Below are 16,949 nucleotides of genomic sequence, written 5' to 3'. Positions count from 1 at the left end.
AAAGGATGGGTTTGATTTCTGCATCTTTTGTATGGGTGCAAAGTACTCATTTAATATACAGAGGCTTGGATTCTGTTTTGTAAAATCTTTAGGTTCATTTTCTGTTTAATGCCTTTTATTGGTATTCCCACAATACACACAGGAGCCTTAGAACTCAAACAACCAACTCACGGAGAGAGATGGGCACGTAGGGGATCAGACCCTTTTTCTTCCTTTTTTCTTTCTTTTCATCATCACTTCTCTTGCACAACAACCACCTCCGGCTGAGAATGGAATGTGGGACCCCCAACCCCCGCTTTGGGCTGTGAGAAACCTCCAGCACCACGAGCAGCCATTCCCTGCCTCATTCCCAGTGGCACAACAGTATGAGTGCAAACCCCGTTCCCATGGGTGCAGTTTTGCACACACAGAGCGCTGCAGCAGGGCAGAACTCGCGCCAAGGATGCTCACCCCCAGGCAACAGGGCAGCAATAGCATCTGGCCCCGGTGTAGGGTTCACACGATCATGAATTGTCCACAGAAGGTTGACTCAAAGGTAGCCCCACGTCTGGGTTACAGCACAGCAGTTGTATGGCTCAGGACTGATGAGACAAAGAAAGGCTCAGCCTAGCAGTGGTGTGAGGGGCATCCAACTTGGGAGCACCCACCCGTGGCATGGCAGGGCAGCACCTGGCCACATGTGTGTGCCAGTCACCAATGCACGACTCAGCCTGCAGCAGCACATCCTGCAGCCACATCCCCCAACCCTCGTGGCACCAACAGGGTGGGACCAGCATGCTCCCCAGGCTCACCCCTGTCTGAGCCCCTTCCTTGCACAGCTTCAGCCCGCTGAGCCCACAGCACAGCCCTCACACAAGCACTGATGCCAAATCACAGACAGGAGCACGAACACCTGTGTGCCATCCCTGGGTGAGTGCCGCAGCCCTGCTCCAGAGGGAAGGTGCTCATCTCTCTCCTTTAGGACTCCTGCTCATCAGTACAACGTTTCAGAGAATAATCATCATCATCATCATAATCATAGTACTAAAAACAGTATTTACAACAAGCTCCAGGTCAGAAGTACACACCAAGCAAACACTCAGCACCACAGAGAGCAGGACGGGGTTAACATCTTGCGGATACCTTCTCAGGTCCCATCAGCGTGGGACACAGACATGTGACAGTTTCAACCCTTTCTTACACACAAACATTTTGCTTAAATTACTTTTAAAATTAGGTTTGTTTTATTTTTTTTTTAAACTTTTTTTTTTCTTCCTCTTTTTAATTTCTTGTCACTATATGGATGAAGTGATGCTGGCTCTACAACGATGCGTATCTAAGACAGCTGCTACTATAAACAGATCATTGGCTACTGCTAAGAAAGTCAACCCTCGGTTCCTCTCCAGTTCCCTCTCTGCCCCCAGTGCTCTGCAGTACCCCAGCACCAGGGGGGCCCTTCCTGCAGGAGCAGAGTTGCCCCAGAAATCCTCTATGGCCGTGGAGGGGTTGCTCCTGGATCCTCAGGGACTTGTGGGGAGATCAGCAAAGAGTTCAGGGTCAGACCTCCAGCAGTGCTGCCCTTTGGCTTTTTGGTGGGTTTTCTTTTCTTTTTTTTTCTTGGGTCATAACCATTTGTTTTGTGTGTGTAATTAAAGCATACCTTAGACAGAAACATCAGGTCCTAACTGAGCCAGCAATGCTTTTTGGGAGGGACGCAGAGGGAAGCACACAGCCCTGTGGTGCAAATCATGGAATCATAGAATGGCTTGGGGTTGGAGGGGACCTTAAAGATCATCCCCCTGACGTGGGCTGGTTGCCTCCACCAGATCAGGCTGCTCAGGGCCCCATCCCACCACCAGGAATGGGGTATTCCCCTCTGCTCCACACACAGCACAAGGGACCCCAGCAGCCCATCCCCTGCATGCTGCCCTCCCCAAAGCACAGCACCAAAACACTGCACAGGGTAACCCTCATCACCTCCTGCCCCAAATCCCTCCACCACAGACTGGGCTGGTTGCTCAGCACTGCATCCCATGCACAGTTGGACCCAATTCCATGCAATGATTTGGATGCAATGCTTCCTCTCAGCTTTTCAAGGCAGAGACAGAGCGGGTGCAAGGTCCCAAGGGCACAGTCCTGCAGTGCTGGGACTTCAGCTGCCTCCCAAGGCCATGGCAATAGTAGCAGAGGAAGCCCCAGGCTGGCAGCCACCTGTCTGCATCACACTGCTGTCACCTACCATTGTCACACTTGCATACCCTCCACTCATCCCTACCTCCACCAAGAGACAACATTTGCTTAAAAATAGGCTTTGAAAAGCTAAAGATAGCCGAGAAACGAGCATGGGAACACCTCCTCACCCTTCCTGCAGAACTGCTCCTGCTCAGCTCCACCTCATCCAGCGCTGCTGGTAAGTCCTTATCCCAAAGTGCTGCCCAGGAGCTCCCTGTCCTCAGCATCCACTGAGCCACATCCATCCTTGGGAAGAGCGACATCCTCCCTGCCAGCAGGCAGCCTCACCACCATGTCCTGTCCCTGCTTTCCGAAGTGATCATGGAGGGCTGGCAGCTTGCAGACTGACGGCCCTTCTGGGGTTCTGCAGAGCTGAGTTGACAGAGCCGACAGGGGGGCAGGAGGCTCAGCCTGCAGCCACCAGAGATGGGGACAGAGATAGGGATGGGGATGGAGATGGGGAAGGAGACGTGGATGAGGACAGGAATGGGGCTGGGGACAAAGATGGGATTGGGGACACTATATGACATGGCACCAAGCTCTGTGCTGAGACCCTCCCCTATTTTCACAGCAGCTGCCAAAGATCCACCCAAGATAAGGACGTTGGGTTGCTGCCTACCTTGGCTGCAGGGATGGCTGGGAGCCATGTGGCAATGCTGTGCAGCCAGCATGGCACTCACCACTAACACTCTGCTCATTGCTTTGCTTATATACAGAAATGATCACTCCTTATTATCCTGATACTTAGCTCAGAGCAAACACCAAGAGTAGTAAAAGCCCCCGGATAAGAATTCTGTATCTCGTGACACTGCTGGTTGAATTTATTAATATCTCAATTTTTACATGAATTTAAGAAATATTTTTTTAAAAAGAAAAAAGGACAAACCCTCCAAAGAAGCTGTTTGACTGACTGATCTCTATTTCATGTGAACTAGCTGCTATTCTGCTGAGAGGTCCCTATGACCTGTGACTCCCCACAAGCACCGAACGATTAAGGATGCAGACAGAGAAGCGTGTTGCTGGGGGACGAACACCAGGGGATGGGGGGGGGGGGGGGAGGGGATGGAGAACCAAACGCTGCATCTAGACAAACAAAATAAAACGTGTTGGTCGGTTTGTTAACAGGAATCAGGTGCTAGATGTGTAGAAAAGCCCTTTATCCAGAGATCTCCTCCCGCTGTTCCTTGTTCCTGCGGACTTCAGCTGCGTGCAGCTCCTGCAAAAACAGGAGAGAGGACATGAGATGGTCAGTCCTAAGGGCAAGCCAAGGGCTGTGGGTGAACAATGACAGAGGTACAGGCTAACAGTGTCTGCTCCTGCCTGCTCTATTTTCCTCCTGTCCCACATGCATGGTTTATACCAGCCAAAGAAAAACTATTGGGGCAGTTTCACACCAACACACCCCGAGGACAGGGGGATTCACCTGCAAGAAGCAAAGCATTGCAGGGCAGGAGTGCAGCAATACCAACCTGCTGCAACCCTGCAGATGAGGGAATGGCATGGAGCTGTGCCAGGAAAGGTCAGGCTGGGTGTTAGGAAAGGGTTCTTCACCATAGGGTAGCTGGGCATGGAACAGGTTTCCTAGGGCAGTGGTCATAGAATCATAGAATCATTTGAGTTGGAAGGGACACTTAATGGCCATCTAGCCCAGCTCCCCTGCAATGGGCAGGGACATCCACAGTTCAGTCAGATGATCAGAGCCCCAGCCAGCCTGAACTTCATGAACATTTCCAGGGATGGGGCATCCACCACCTTGCTCATGACACAAATTCAAGAAGCGCTTGGACAACACGGTTCTCAGAATGTCTCAGAAACACAGTTGGAATGTTGGGAGGTCCTGAGTGAAACCAAGGGCAGAACTCCACAATCCCTGTGGGTTCCCTCCAACTCATGATATTCTATGACCCAACGATCCCATGGCCTCCCCAGACCCCACAGCACCCACCCATGGGTGTCAGCACCCCACTCACCTTCTCGCGCAGCCGCTCCCTCAGGGCAGCCAGGTGCGCCTCGCGGATCTCCCGGCTCAGCTCCATCTTGTAGTTGAGCTTCTCCTCAGCCAGGCGGCTGAAATTGTTGTTCTCCTCCAGTGCTTTGTGCAGCACCTCCCGCTCGTGCTCCCGTTTCTCCGCCAGCTGCTTCAGCACTTGTGCCTCCTGGGTCTGGTGAGGCAATGGGACAGCATCCCTCAGCCTTGCTCTGGACCTCACAGAGCTTGCTGACCACTTCCTTCCAGAAGGCATTCACAGTGATGTGGGAAATAGCATGGGCAGCTGTTATAACAGCAAGGCTTGAGGCTGATCTGGCTATGTGACCAGCTGTTATACCTGCATCAGCTGCTAAGAACTCCCCATGGCCTGACCATGCACATGGGATCAGACAGGGCTCCATACAGCAGTGCAGTTTTAGGAACAGAGGACAATTATGGACACCGATTTCTTTCCTAAACCAGGTTGCAGAACTGCATCCTCTCCATGTCTCACCTGACTATAGCTGAATAATACCTAAGAACGCCATCAGCAGTCATTTTCGATTTTAGTTTGCTGCTGATCAGCCATTTTTTTAGGGTTTGGGGCAATGTCTACCACTGCTGCTCAAGGGCATCATGTTACCTTCCTCCTCTCCTCTGCAGCTTCCAGCCTCCTCTGCAGCTCCTCCAGGGACAGGTCCTTCTTCTTGGGGGGAGAGGAAAGGATGGGGCTCTCAGGAGACAAATCTGAAGGAGACTTCAGGATCACCTCGAAGCTCTGGCCCGATGCCCTCTTATCCAGCTGCTTCACCTCCATATCTAGGGGGGAAAAAACAAACAAGAGCTCCGTATACCTGTGACACTCAGGAGAGCCTTCACCTGAGGGCACCACTGAGCTCTCCACATAAGAAAAATGGTGTTAGTTCCATGTCTTGATCTGGATAATTTTGTTCTACTTCCAGAATTTCTTGATTAGTCATCAGCTTCATCCCCTCTAAGTCTGCTCAATTCATTTAAATTACAGCATAATTACAGAAAGTCCATACTGCTGTTAACAAAGTGCATGTCACTCCAGTAGGAACTAGACAGCCTCTGGGATCAGTTCCTTCAGGGAAAATGTGAGTCACGTCTACACAGTATAAACTGGAGAAGGAGGCTTAGCAGAAGGACCCTGGGCTGAGATGGGGATTTCTGCCCCAGGATGAAAGTGCCCACACTGGGAGCAAAGTGTCAGCCACAGCATTCGTCAACAGCTCCGCAGCTTCTGTGGGAGCAAGTTACGTACCTCCATACTGGTAGATGGTGTTGGGATGTGGCTGGGTGTGGAAACAGGAGCAGATGAGGGAGAGCAGAGATAGCTCCTTCATTTTCTCCTTGTAGGCTGAAAAAGAGGAAATAGCAATGACGAGTCTGATGGCAATAGTAGCTCCTTTTCATGGAGAAATGAAGCAAGTAGGCACAGGGAAAACCATTTACAGCTACCAGCTTCTGTGGAAGATTTCCAGGCTGTTTTGGGTTTTCCAAGTGTCCCCAAGGAGTACCAGAGAAAACTAAATTATCAGCCAGTGTAGTGAATGTCATAGGAAGATACACATTAGGATTTTACCATCTGCAGAGGTGTAAGAAAATTTTCCCACTAAAGAGTAGACACGCTTCTGCCCTTGTAGTGAACTAGAAAGGGATGGCTGCCCAAACACTTTCTCCATCACAGTTTCAGAGTCAGAAGCCCACTGACAGCTTGCAACATTTCTCAACCCTCAGCAACTTCCTGACATCAGGATCAAGAGGAAAGTTGCAGTCAGTTGTGTGGAGAACTTCCAACTTCCCAGTGTATCTCTTTCACCGCAGGAGCAGGCAGGGAATGGCATAGGTGGGTTCATGTAGGCAGAGGTTGATAACGGACTGCAATCACAGCAAATGCTGTCCCGAGGCGTTCTTCAAAGGACAGGGAAATGCACGATCCCTTCAAGTTCTGTCACTGTGACCCCTCAAGTTTGCTCAGCATTCCCACAGCTGGAGGATGCACCACTGCACCCTCAGAGATCACAAATGCACGTGCTGCTGCCCTAACAACAGCAGAGCATACAGCTTCTCCTCTGCTTTCCCTTAGCTATTCTGGTGGGGAAAAAAGTGGGTTCTATTTGCATACTTCACATCAGCACTTATTTGTCCTCCCAACTACAAAATGTCATCCTATTTAACATGCTCCTTTGGCTAGCCAACAATCCCTGCAGCGCTGTAGCAGGGATCTGTATTGAACTTTTCCCAGTTCATGCCACATGCTGATTTTAATGCCCTGTTGGTTCTTCTATTAAATGCATGCCAGATAGGAATAGTTTACATCAGCAATCCAAGCAGGATATCTTTAATTTTGTTCTTAATGGAAAAGACTTTGGAAAACAGCATTGTGCCAGAAGGGTGGCACGCATCAGTTAAGCTACTATATCTCATAATGTGCTGCCAAGAGCCCAGAGGAGGATCCCTGGACCCAATGAGAGACAATATCACTTAACACAGGGCACTAAGGTCCTTGCTTTACTATTATGCCTCATCCTGTGTGAAACCAAGACATTAAGAAGATATGCCACATTGCTGACCCACCAGTTTAACTCCTAGCACTTATTATAAACCACAATGCTTTATATGTCATTACTTGAACTTCAGTAGCTCCCTAGTTCTGATTTTGTGGTTCTCTGTGTAGATGAGTGTCTGTGCTGCAGCCCTGCATTTCAGGAGGCCTATTGTAGTGATTTCACTTCTTAGCAGCTGCCTTCATTCCACTGGGATCTTCCCTGTCCTGCTTCCCTTCTGTAGCACAAACTGACCGTCCCTCTCTGTCAATTAAAATGAAGAGGAGAGAAGAGGACAAAAGGACATCGCTCCACTGAGCTGTGGCAGTGCTTTAATGAGCCCTGGAAGTGGTCTGCGTCCTTCTCCCGGAGCTGGAGCCAGCAGCTGCACCCCGGCGCCAGCCGTCAGATGCAATTAGCAGCGTGTGGGCACACGGGCCGAAGGAGCAAGGCTGAGAGCTGCCAGCCCCAGAGACCGACGTGCTGCGGGGCGAAGAGCCAAAGAGCCTCACCATTAGGGCAGCTCTCGCTGCCATGCAAATCCATGGCAACCGCACAGCTTGGTCCGGGGAAAAGCAACGGGAAAGGCGGCAGTGGGGCGAGAACCCCCCCTGCCCAGCCTCGGGCAGAACACGGCCCCGTGCAGAGCTGTCCCTTCAGCACCACCGCCCCCCATCCCCGCGATCCCCCGTGCGGAGCTGTCCCTTCAGCACCACCCCGAGCAGCGCCAAGGCCGGGGGTTCTACGTGAAAAAGGGGAAATACAGAACCTCGGGAGAATCATCGCAATGACCTCATCTTCGGGTAGTTTTAAGAAAAATAGGCGTTACATGTGCCCGACACGCTGTCAGTAGGCTAAGACAAGAAAATAAATTCAGTGAGCAGAGGGAGATCCTGGTTCTATGCAGTTTGGCTTGATTTGGCACTGTAAATGAGATGGGAAGCTGAATTCTGCTGGGGATTTTGCTGATCTAAGGTTTGAACATCAGTCTGTTCACTGTTTCTCACCTCTTTAGCTTGAGGGTTGTCCAACCCTCTCAGAACAAAAGTAAGTCTAAGGTCTCCTAGGGCAAGTTATTTTTCTATGTTGGCATTTAATTATTCATTGGTGCAGATTGAAACTTTGCAGGCTGGACCATTAAATTTCTTTCACAATTGCTCACACATAAAGATGATTTCAATTAATCAAAACCAAACAGAGCATTTACAAACAGATACTGCAGCCAGGGGAGCAGTCACAGCTGTCACTCGGGGCATTTGTATAGGCTCACAATGTCAGGCCACCAAGACAATAATTCCCCTGGAAATGGTCTCAAATTCAGTGTCAGGTTTTTTTTCCCAATATATTTTTGAATGATCCCTTGAGAGAGCTCCATTTTGCTCAGCTGGGGAAGCTAACACTGCAAATAAAAGTAGGGAACATAACCACTGAGTCACTGTTTAAGAAACTGTGTCAAAGGAGATTAAATCCAAGGTCTCCTGAAGCAAGACTTTCAATTTCAGTTGCATCAAAAAGAGAATGCTTAAAGCTCCCAGGGCAAAAGACCACAACTGGAAGTCTTGCACTCATCAACTTACCTCAGGAGTGCCTGCACTCACATTTAGCAATAGATGTAAAGTTCTGAGGACATATTTTTGTCAGGGGGAATAATTCCTGAAGCAAGACAAGACAGCTGGTTGGCGAGAGTATTACATGCAATGAGCTGTTGCCAGGAAAGATCATGTGCCTTCCAGTGCACAAATTTACATATTTCAATAACATTTAGACTGGAAAAGCTGGACTTCTTATTTAAGCATCCTGTAAGGTGGAGTAAACTTTATTTTTTGTTTCATGGGACCCCAGGTAGCCATTAAATGACAATACTATCTAAAAAGGAGCAATACTTCTGAATATTTATGCCCAGTAACAAGCACCATCTGATTCTGCTCTATTTCAATTCCACTGCACACACCATTCAAGAATTAATCTTAATTAAAATGTTTCATCCAACTTTTCCCTGCACTGTCCATATTGCACGAGTAAGACTACTTCCTCCCTGTTGCAAGGAGAACAAGGCAGATTCCAAAGCCTCTACCAACCTATCAAGAAATGAACATGCTCTCTCCAGTGACCCATTTCCTGTGCTCCCTCTAGTGCTGTGCAGTACATAATGCATCCTCATATTCCTGCTGCTTCCCATGAGCACTACACACAGCATTTGTCCATGTAAAGTGTTTATTTTCAAGTTAAGCCCCAGGGACACCATCCAGTTACTCCCTGAGTGGCTGTGGAGCAGGAAACAGAGAAGTGGCTGGGGATGGGCGCAGGGCATGAGTAACATGAACCATCTCCCACTGGTGATGTGCTTGGACCATGGGATTCCCCATCTTCAACCTGATATTGGTCAAAAATTCTGGTTCTTCGCTTCTTGACCAGATAAAAGGAAGCTGAAGGGTGTCTGATTAGCCTGCCTTTTCTTAGATGTTTAATGATGTCCAGCAAAATAGAACAGGGCTGGTAAGGCACAACATCAGTACAGTGTAAATCATAGTGAACCAGAGGCACATTAATAATCATTTGTGTGAATTCGGAGAATTAAAATGGATTAGACTGAATGTGCTGTTTTTGGTAGCAAGGTCAAAAGAAGGTTATTAGAAGAAAATTACTTGTTTTGCAAATATAACTTTGGAAAAGTAAAAAATTGTGTCTGTGAAGAATATTATACCACAATAAGAAGAGAATAGTCCAATTGTAAATGTAGCTAAAATATGAACAGAAGGCAAAGAAGATCAGTGATCCAGGTCTTTCAGAACAAAGAATGCTACGTCACATGCACAACAAATGCAACCACAACCTTTGATAAGCTTTGAGAGTACAACAGGATGGAGATACTCTCACTGCCATCGAGCTGATGGCAAGACCTTTGCCTCAGTCGAACTCACTTCCTTCTTCTTGCTCCACCGTATCCCAAACCAGAGCAGCGCGAGAGCTCACACAACCAAAAGAGGAAGGAGAACCAGTGAAAGCAGTGGGATCCTGAGGAACAAGACTGATGCATCTCCATTTCTATAGAGACCCATGTGGTATCTATGGGTGTATGTGGAATCACTCATGAGGACAGACACGAAGATCACTCTGCCTGTTGTCGGACATCTGCTGAGCCATCCCCAGAAGTGGTTTCCTATTACCTGGCTCATTCCCTTCCAGGTTTCATTTGCAACTCGTGTAACGCAACATCAACATGCATTATGCACTGCCAATAGATGAGCAAATCACTCACTCTCTAATGCTGAACACGTGGAGTGTTTTGCAGGAAAATAATAAGGGAAATCTCTCCTTCTCCTGGCTGAGCAAGGGAGAAGGGTCTGAGTAGTGCAGCAGAGAGCCAGCAGCCTGAGTGGGTTAGTGAATGGTCACCAGGAAGTAGAAAAGCATGGACTGGGTTGCTTGCTAAAGCAGTTGAAGGAGCCAAAATGGAGGCAGCTGTCCCAGAGTGTTTGCAGGTTTGGGACAAATGCAGATTTGGAGAGTCATGGTTGGATAAGACAAAGAGAAGCTGCTTTCAAATAGCTTGGAATAGGATGAGCTCTTCATGGGACAAAGCGAGGAGCTCCATGTCACACTGAGCCACAGGCAGCCATTTGGTCCCTTTGGACTTTGGTTTCCTTTACCTTAACTGAGAATTATTGTACTGGCACCTTATACAGAGATATTATTTGTATAAACACATTCAGAGAACACAAGATTCTGCAGTATGGCACTAAACACGTAGAGATACTTCAAAAGAATAAAAGGGCTGTTAGAAAATATCTTGGGCCACTCTTCACCAGTTGGGATGTGCCGAAGTGCTACACATGGACTTTGGTTGCTCTCTATCTCTTTTGTATTTCTAAATCACAGTTGAAGATATGAGCAAGAGTTCTGGTCCCTTCTGCATAGGAGAATTTTGAGATATCTGAGAGATCAATACAGTACCAACATGGTGCCACCAATGAAAATATTTTAGAAAGAAAATATATTACCTAAAGATTTAGATCCTCTGCTTGGAGATAGTTAAAAAAATTAAATCAAAAAGAAATGCCAGCAAGAGGTTCTCTTGGCTTGCAGAACTGAAGTCCCAATAAAAGTACCATAAATATCTAAAACAGGCCATATGCACTCTATCAACAATGGAGAGAGAAAATAAATAGTGATTTGTTGAGAACACTGCGATGGAGAGGTGTGGCAGAAAGAGAATGTCACCAATAGTAGAAAGGAAGGTATGGAGCAATGCTGTTTGGTGTCCACCAACACCATTCAGAAAAGGGAGTAAGAGGGCAGCCCATACCCATGTCAGGCCATAGAGCTCTGACGTTTCAGTGCAGATGGGAAAACTCCAGGATCCATGAATGCCAAGCAGCAGCTCTTCTCGGCTCCTCCTTCTCAGACACCAGCATCCAAGAAAAGCCCATGGGGCTCCCACCTTACTGCATCATTTCATAATCTCTATGTAGGGAGCTGGTGCTCCCAGCTTCTGCTCAACCCAGACACCTACACACCATGGGAACCACTCCAGCCCCACAGGATCCCATTAGGAGCTGCAGGAAGCACAAAGCTTTGTCCAGCTGCTGCAGGAGGGTGTGTGGGGCTCCGGCCCTGCAGCACTGCAGCTGAACCTGCACTGAGCATGTGCTGCTGCTCCCTCAGCTTCTGCACTAGCAGGCACAACCCTGGCCAGCAAAAAATGAAGGTGGAAGGCAGTGCTGAGTGCTGGACAGGGGGGAAGCGAGCCCTGTTTCTTACCATTCCAGCAATTTGTTTGAACAAACCCAAGAAAATCTTCCCGGGGGGAATCAGCCCCTGAGCACCAGCTGCAGACAATTGCAGCTGCTCTCCCTGCAGCATGGATTAGTTTTGGCTGGGGATAATGAAGAGAGAAAGCAAGATTTTTTTCCCCTTATTTTAAGGAGCAGCTTGCCTTTTTTTCCTGCTTTTCCAGGCTGTTCCTGCTATGGAGACAGCAGCTGGTGGGAAGCTGCTCGCTGCAATGCTGGGCGAGGCTCAGCCTTGCTCTCTTCCTGCCACAGCCCTGCATTTCAACCCCCTGACATCGCTTCTCTGCTTGCAGAGAGCTACAAAAAGCATGGTTTTGTGAAGCACACACTTCTGCACGATCCAAAGTCTGCCCTGGTAGTAAAACTGCATCTTCCAGCAGGTGAAATGTGCCACGGGCATGGGGCTAGGAAAGCAAGAACGCACCAAATAGGGGATGCATCCAGCACCTTACCCATGCTGGGTTTGCTGCACCCTTGGTGTCATGGCCAAGCAGCCTGCTGTGTCCCCCTAAGTGGCTCCATGTCCTCTTCCCAGCTGCAAACACCCCCAGCCCCATCATAGGGTGGGAGCAGCTGGGGGGCACCTCCCAGCACGCTCTGACATGGGGGCACTTGCACAAATGCATACAATGGCTGAAGATTTCCAAGCACTCAGACACCTTTTGATGTGCTGCTTCCCCACCTACAGCTGCATGCAAAGCCCACCGCACCTCACCCACCCCACAACACCTCCCATCTTTCCATTCCCTTTAAAAGGAGAAAAGAACAGAGAACGCCTAGAAGGACCCAGTAAAGGGCAGGGGAAGAGGCAGGGATGCTGCCTGCTGCCTGCTGCCTTCTGCCTGCTTCTTTGCCACAGAGGGGGCACAAAGCATTCCCCACATTTCCTTTTTGCCTTCTCCTCCTATTCAGTCCCACACCCCAGCCCTGCATGGTTCAGCTTCACCCACCCAAGCCCCTCTTTATGAACAGTAAATATTTTCTCCAGAAACTTCTATGTATTTTTTTTTTTTTTTAAGGGAAAAGAGAAAGACCCTCTGAACACACCCACTGTCCACTGTATCAATGCAGGATTTTCTCCTCCGCCCCACCTCCAGCCATTTCAATTCCTGCTCTCCGGCTCAAAAGGACGAGGATTATTTTCAGGGGAGCAGAGCCCACCCAGAGCCCCAGTGCTGCTGCAGGAGGAGGGAGGGAAGGAGGAGGGCTGCCCTGCAGCACTGCTTCACCAGCGCCATCAGAGGACCGCTCCCCTGGAGCATCTGATGAAAGAAACACAGGGTGGGGAGCTGGGAGAACGCACAGCAGCGCACCCAGGTTGGGTTTAGGCATTTTTTTTTTAAGGGATTTTTAATTCTCCACGTCTTTCTTTCCAATATCCATTTAAACAACCTATAATCTTCACACAACCGAATTGTAGGGAAATGCCATTTCGCATTTCTCTGCATCCAACTACACCCATGCACGTTTATTCAAGGGAATAAAAAGAAAGCTGCATCACACTGCAGAAATAACCATGAATTGGCAAGCAGCACCGTCGGATGGTGCAACGCAGCAGCAGCCATAGCATAAATAGGCACATTTATCACGGGTGGATCGCTACTAAAATCCAAAGAGCACCCACTGCCTCACACCAGGGGGTGTGTGCTGGTGGGGAACAATGCATCCAAAACAGCACGGGCAAAGGGAAAAAAAAAATCCAAAAACCTCCATATATATATATATATCTGTGTATATAAAGAGAAGAAGGGTAACGAGCAGCCCTACCTGAGACGGTGCTGGCCATGCTGCTGGGTACGGGGAGGCGAGGTCGGAGCGGAGCGCCCGCAGAGCGGGGATGGAGCCGAGGGACGGGCGGGTCCGCGGCGGCGGCAATGAGCGGCTCCGGCTCCTCCGGGCGGCTTTGACGGCGGTCCCTCCCCGTCCGCCCGCTGCCAGAACTGCGGAGCCGGGAGGAGGGGGGTGGTGGGTAGGGGGGGGGGGGGCGGTGGTAGGTGGGTGGGGGGCAGACACACCCAGCTCCGGCAAAAGATGGCCTTCTCCTCTGCCTGCCTTTCTTGTCTGCTGCTCTCCTTCCCTTTTATCCGTTGAAAGCAAAACCGAGCAAATTATTTTTTTGTCTGAATTATCTTTGTTATCTTTATTATTTGCATCTTTTCTCATTTCCTTTATTTCATCTCATTCCATTCCATTCTTTTTTTTTTTTTTTTTTTTTTTTTTAATGAAATGGATGAAGCAGCTCTGAGCTCTGCTAATGAGGAGGATGGAGCTCACAGCCGGAGCCCAAACCCTGCCGCATTCTCAGCCAAACAGTGCTGGGGGGGGCCCTGATGGGCTCAGTGCTTTTAGGCACAGTTTGTGCACCAGGGCACCAAAGGGGCTGCAGTTAGGGGTGAAAGTGCTGTAAAAGTAGATGCAGAAGAGCAGAACAGAGCCTTCTGAATCCAGTGGAACTTTTCTGTCTCTAAATATGTATTCATTCATTATTATTATTTCTCAGGGATCGGGACATCTTTTCTTCTTCTTCTTTTTCCATTTTCCACCATTTCCCCCTTTGTTTCTTCTCCTAGAGGCCAGCACACCTGTGCTCTTGCAGCACGTCCCCCAGCCACGCTCAGGACCACACAACCACCACGTTTTCCCTCAGCTGGGCTTTGCACAGAGCCCTGCAGCCCCCTGCACGCCCCCGGCTGCAGCCCCCCCAGTGCACTGCAATGCAGGCACTCCCGAGGCCCCCCCCAGCAGCTGCAGGGATCCATGGGCTGCTCACGCTGCTGCAACAGGGATGGGAGCTGCATGCAATGCCTGCTGAATGCACTGGAAGACTCAAAGCCCTTTCTTCCGATCCTTTCCCCCAGTATCCAAGAGCCCCATCCCCTCAGCACTGTACATCAAATGAAAAGATTTATCACAGAAATAAAAATCTTAAGTCTAATTCAGGATAATATTGGCATTATCCACAATTTTCCACTCTGTGTTTGGAGCAGGATTTTTTATTTTTTTTTTTAACCCCAAGTGGACAATTAACTGCTACCTGCATCTATTCAAGGCTTATTTCCCATCTGTAAATCCCCTGCTTTTTCCTTCAGCTGAATTTCTATGACTTTATAGGTCATCCTGAGGGCTGCAGGCTGAAGTTTCCTATGGTTCATGAATACATTTCCCCATTAGCAGGTAAAGACAGCTATCCTGAGCTCACCAACACTGGAATTCTCCCACTCTATTCAGCGTCAGCTCTGGCTTTGATTCACCCGGGAGGTCAGACAGGGTCTGCCTACCCCTTGCAACGTTCTGAAGCTTCCAGACATCAGTTGCACGAGTTTTCATTCTTTTATTTAGAAAAAGGCACAGAACACTTCCAAGCACACGTCCCATTGGAGCACACTGTACGAGAAACAGCGAGCAAACTTCATGGAAGTGGCTATGCCACACAGCACACACTTCAGCTCCAGTATTGATTACACTTTCCAGATGACCTGACACATAAATAATTTCAATATAATTAATGCTGGATCCGTCTCTTACACTGGGTGATCTTTCTTCCTTATTTTAAATGCAACTGTCTTTTCAAGTTCTATTTTTCTACGGTACTGCAATACAGGGCAGTAACACATTGCCTGGCAATAGCATGAGACCTTCCTGTACTGTTTGCAGTCTCAAGCTGGGAGAAGCTGCCTTAGTTGGCATGAAATAATAAATGTTCCACACAGGGCAGCCATCAGTCCCTTGAAATTGTTAACTAATACAAGAAATCCATGATAATATCAGCACTAAATCAAGAAAATGTTTCCCTGAAGGCAAGGAAACAACGGGGTTATTCTGATGTTTCTTCTTCATAACCATTGTGCACTTAAGAAATGAGGCCAAGTTGTACAAAAGGGACTGGGTCGGGGAGAAGAGTTGTGCTACTTCAGTCACGTAAAGGTGCAAAGCAAGCTGTGGATTCAGGTCAGCCCTGGGTGCTCAGCTACAACTGCAGCATGCATACAGAAGTTAGCAGTACAAAGCTGGAGGGCTGAGCAACCACAGATGACAAAGGGCAAATTTGGAGCACGTGAAGATGCAAGCTCTGGTCCAGGGATTGCTGTACAGCCTCCACCAAAGCATTAATCCCATCTGCTTCAGCTTCTTCATCTGTAAAATGGGCGTTTACTTATTTTCCTAATGACAGAATGACTGTGTGAAAAGTCAGTGTCAAAGAGGAAAGCTGTTGTTTTGCTGTTACCCAACAGGGAAAAGACATCAAGGTTCTGGATTACCTGGATTCAAAAGAACCAAATAATTATGTGGCCAAACAAAAGTTTTAGATGGTTGCTATGGGAACCATCACACATGCTCAGAAGGACAGTGAATGGCAACCTAATCATCTCCTGTATGAAAGGAGAAAAATATCCTTCCTACAGATAGCAGCAATTTCACAGTCAGTTGATGCTGCTCTTCGAAGTCTCCTCCCATTCCTCAAGATTCTCACTTGATTGGGAAGAGAAATCCTGCATAGGTGGCCTCTGAGAAACTAAAGGTGGTGCACTTCGTACTTCTGCACTGCACAAGCCTTCTGCTTGCACGAGGCCCTGCAGTTCACTTCAGTCACTCTCACACCCTGTGAAGTTTGAGAATTGTCTTTTTTAAGGTTTTTCCTTTGTGTGTTTCTCTCCTTGAAGGCACCGCTTCAAATGAAAAATGGTTCATCCAAAAATCAACATCCACTGACCTGAGCACGCAGTGAGAAAAACTCAGCTGGCTGCATGTCCTCCTGTCTTGGTTTATCATCTAACAAGTGTTAAGGGTGTAGGGAGTGGGCTGCCAAGTAACTGTGCTGATCTGTTTTGTTCTTCAAAACCTCCCTATCCTCTCTCTTTCTCCCTCTTCGAAGTTTTGCCTTGAAAGAACAGAGGGAGCCGGGAACCAGAATGAAAGTCCAGGCATAAGACAAATTCTTGTGCTTATTGTGTTTGTGTCACAACACAAAACAGATATCCTAGCTTCAATGAACCCCCACAATTCTTCAGCCACTTTAATGAGAAACAACCCCCCCCCTTGTGAGATTTTGCTCTCTGATTTTAGAATACTCAGGTGCAGCAATGACAGGCTTGCCAATGCTGGCACTGCAGAGTTGGTCAAGTAAGGTAAATGGTGCAGAGAACCAATCCTCCAGAAGGATAAGGAGCCCTCAGCCAGTGCTGACTCACACGGCCCGGACAACAGCGTGGCTGCTGACTCACGCTCCTTTTTGGGTTTGGTAGCCTTCCAGCTCTTCTCTAAAAGTAACACTGCTTCAATCAACGCTACCTAAATAACCCTAAAAATAATCTCATTTGATATAGTGCTGCTGTTATTCTTCTTCAGTGTAGGAAAGTTATAAGAAATAATGACAAAAAATTCCACGTATTTGTGATCATTTTTAAA

General features: G+C 48.3%; 1 protein-coding gene across 1 annotated transcript; it reads right to left on the bottom strand.

The window, feature by feature from the left end:
• Positions 1–3,002: 3,002 nt before the first annotated feature.
• Positions 3,003–13,503, bottom strand: STMN3 (stathmin 3). Its single transcript, XM_003212073.3, has 5 exons — positions 13,311–13,503; positions 5,466–5,561; positions 4,824–4,999; positions 4,182–4,373; positions 3,003–3,427 (listed from the first exon to the last, which is right to left on the bottom strand). The coding sequence occupies exons 1-5, from the start codon at positions 13,327–13,329 to the stop codon at positions 3,368–3,370; spliced, it is 543 nt and encodes a 180-aa protein (XP_003212121.2). The 5' UTR covers positions 13,330–13,503; the 3' UTR covers positions 3,003–3,367.
• Positions 13,504–16,949: the final 3,446 nt, after the last annotated feature.

This window comes from Meleagris gallopavo, chromosome 22 (assembly GCF_905368555.1).
Source record: "Meleagris gallopavo chromosome 22, MGAL_WU_HG_1.1, whole genome shotgun sequence".
Classification (NCBI taxonomy): Eukaryota; Metazoa; Chordata; class Aves; order Galliformes; family Phasianidae; genus Meleagris; species Meleagris gallopavo.
This window is presented reverse-complemented; position numbering and strand designations above follow the sequence as displayed.

What these genes read in the sequence shown, in the direction of transcription:
- STMN3 (XM_003212073.3), bottom strand. An exon ending in CACCATCTACCAGTATGGAG is followed by an intron (nt 5,000 to 5,465) that starts GTACGTAACTTG and finishes TTTCCCCCCTAG; the next exon opens with ATATGGAGGTGAAGCAGCTG. An exon ending in CTGCAGAGGAGAGGAGGAAG is followed by an intron (nt 4,374 to 4,823) that starts GTAACATGATGC and finishes TTGCCTCACCAG; the next exon opens with ACCCAGGAGGCACAAGTGCT.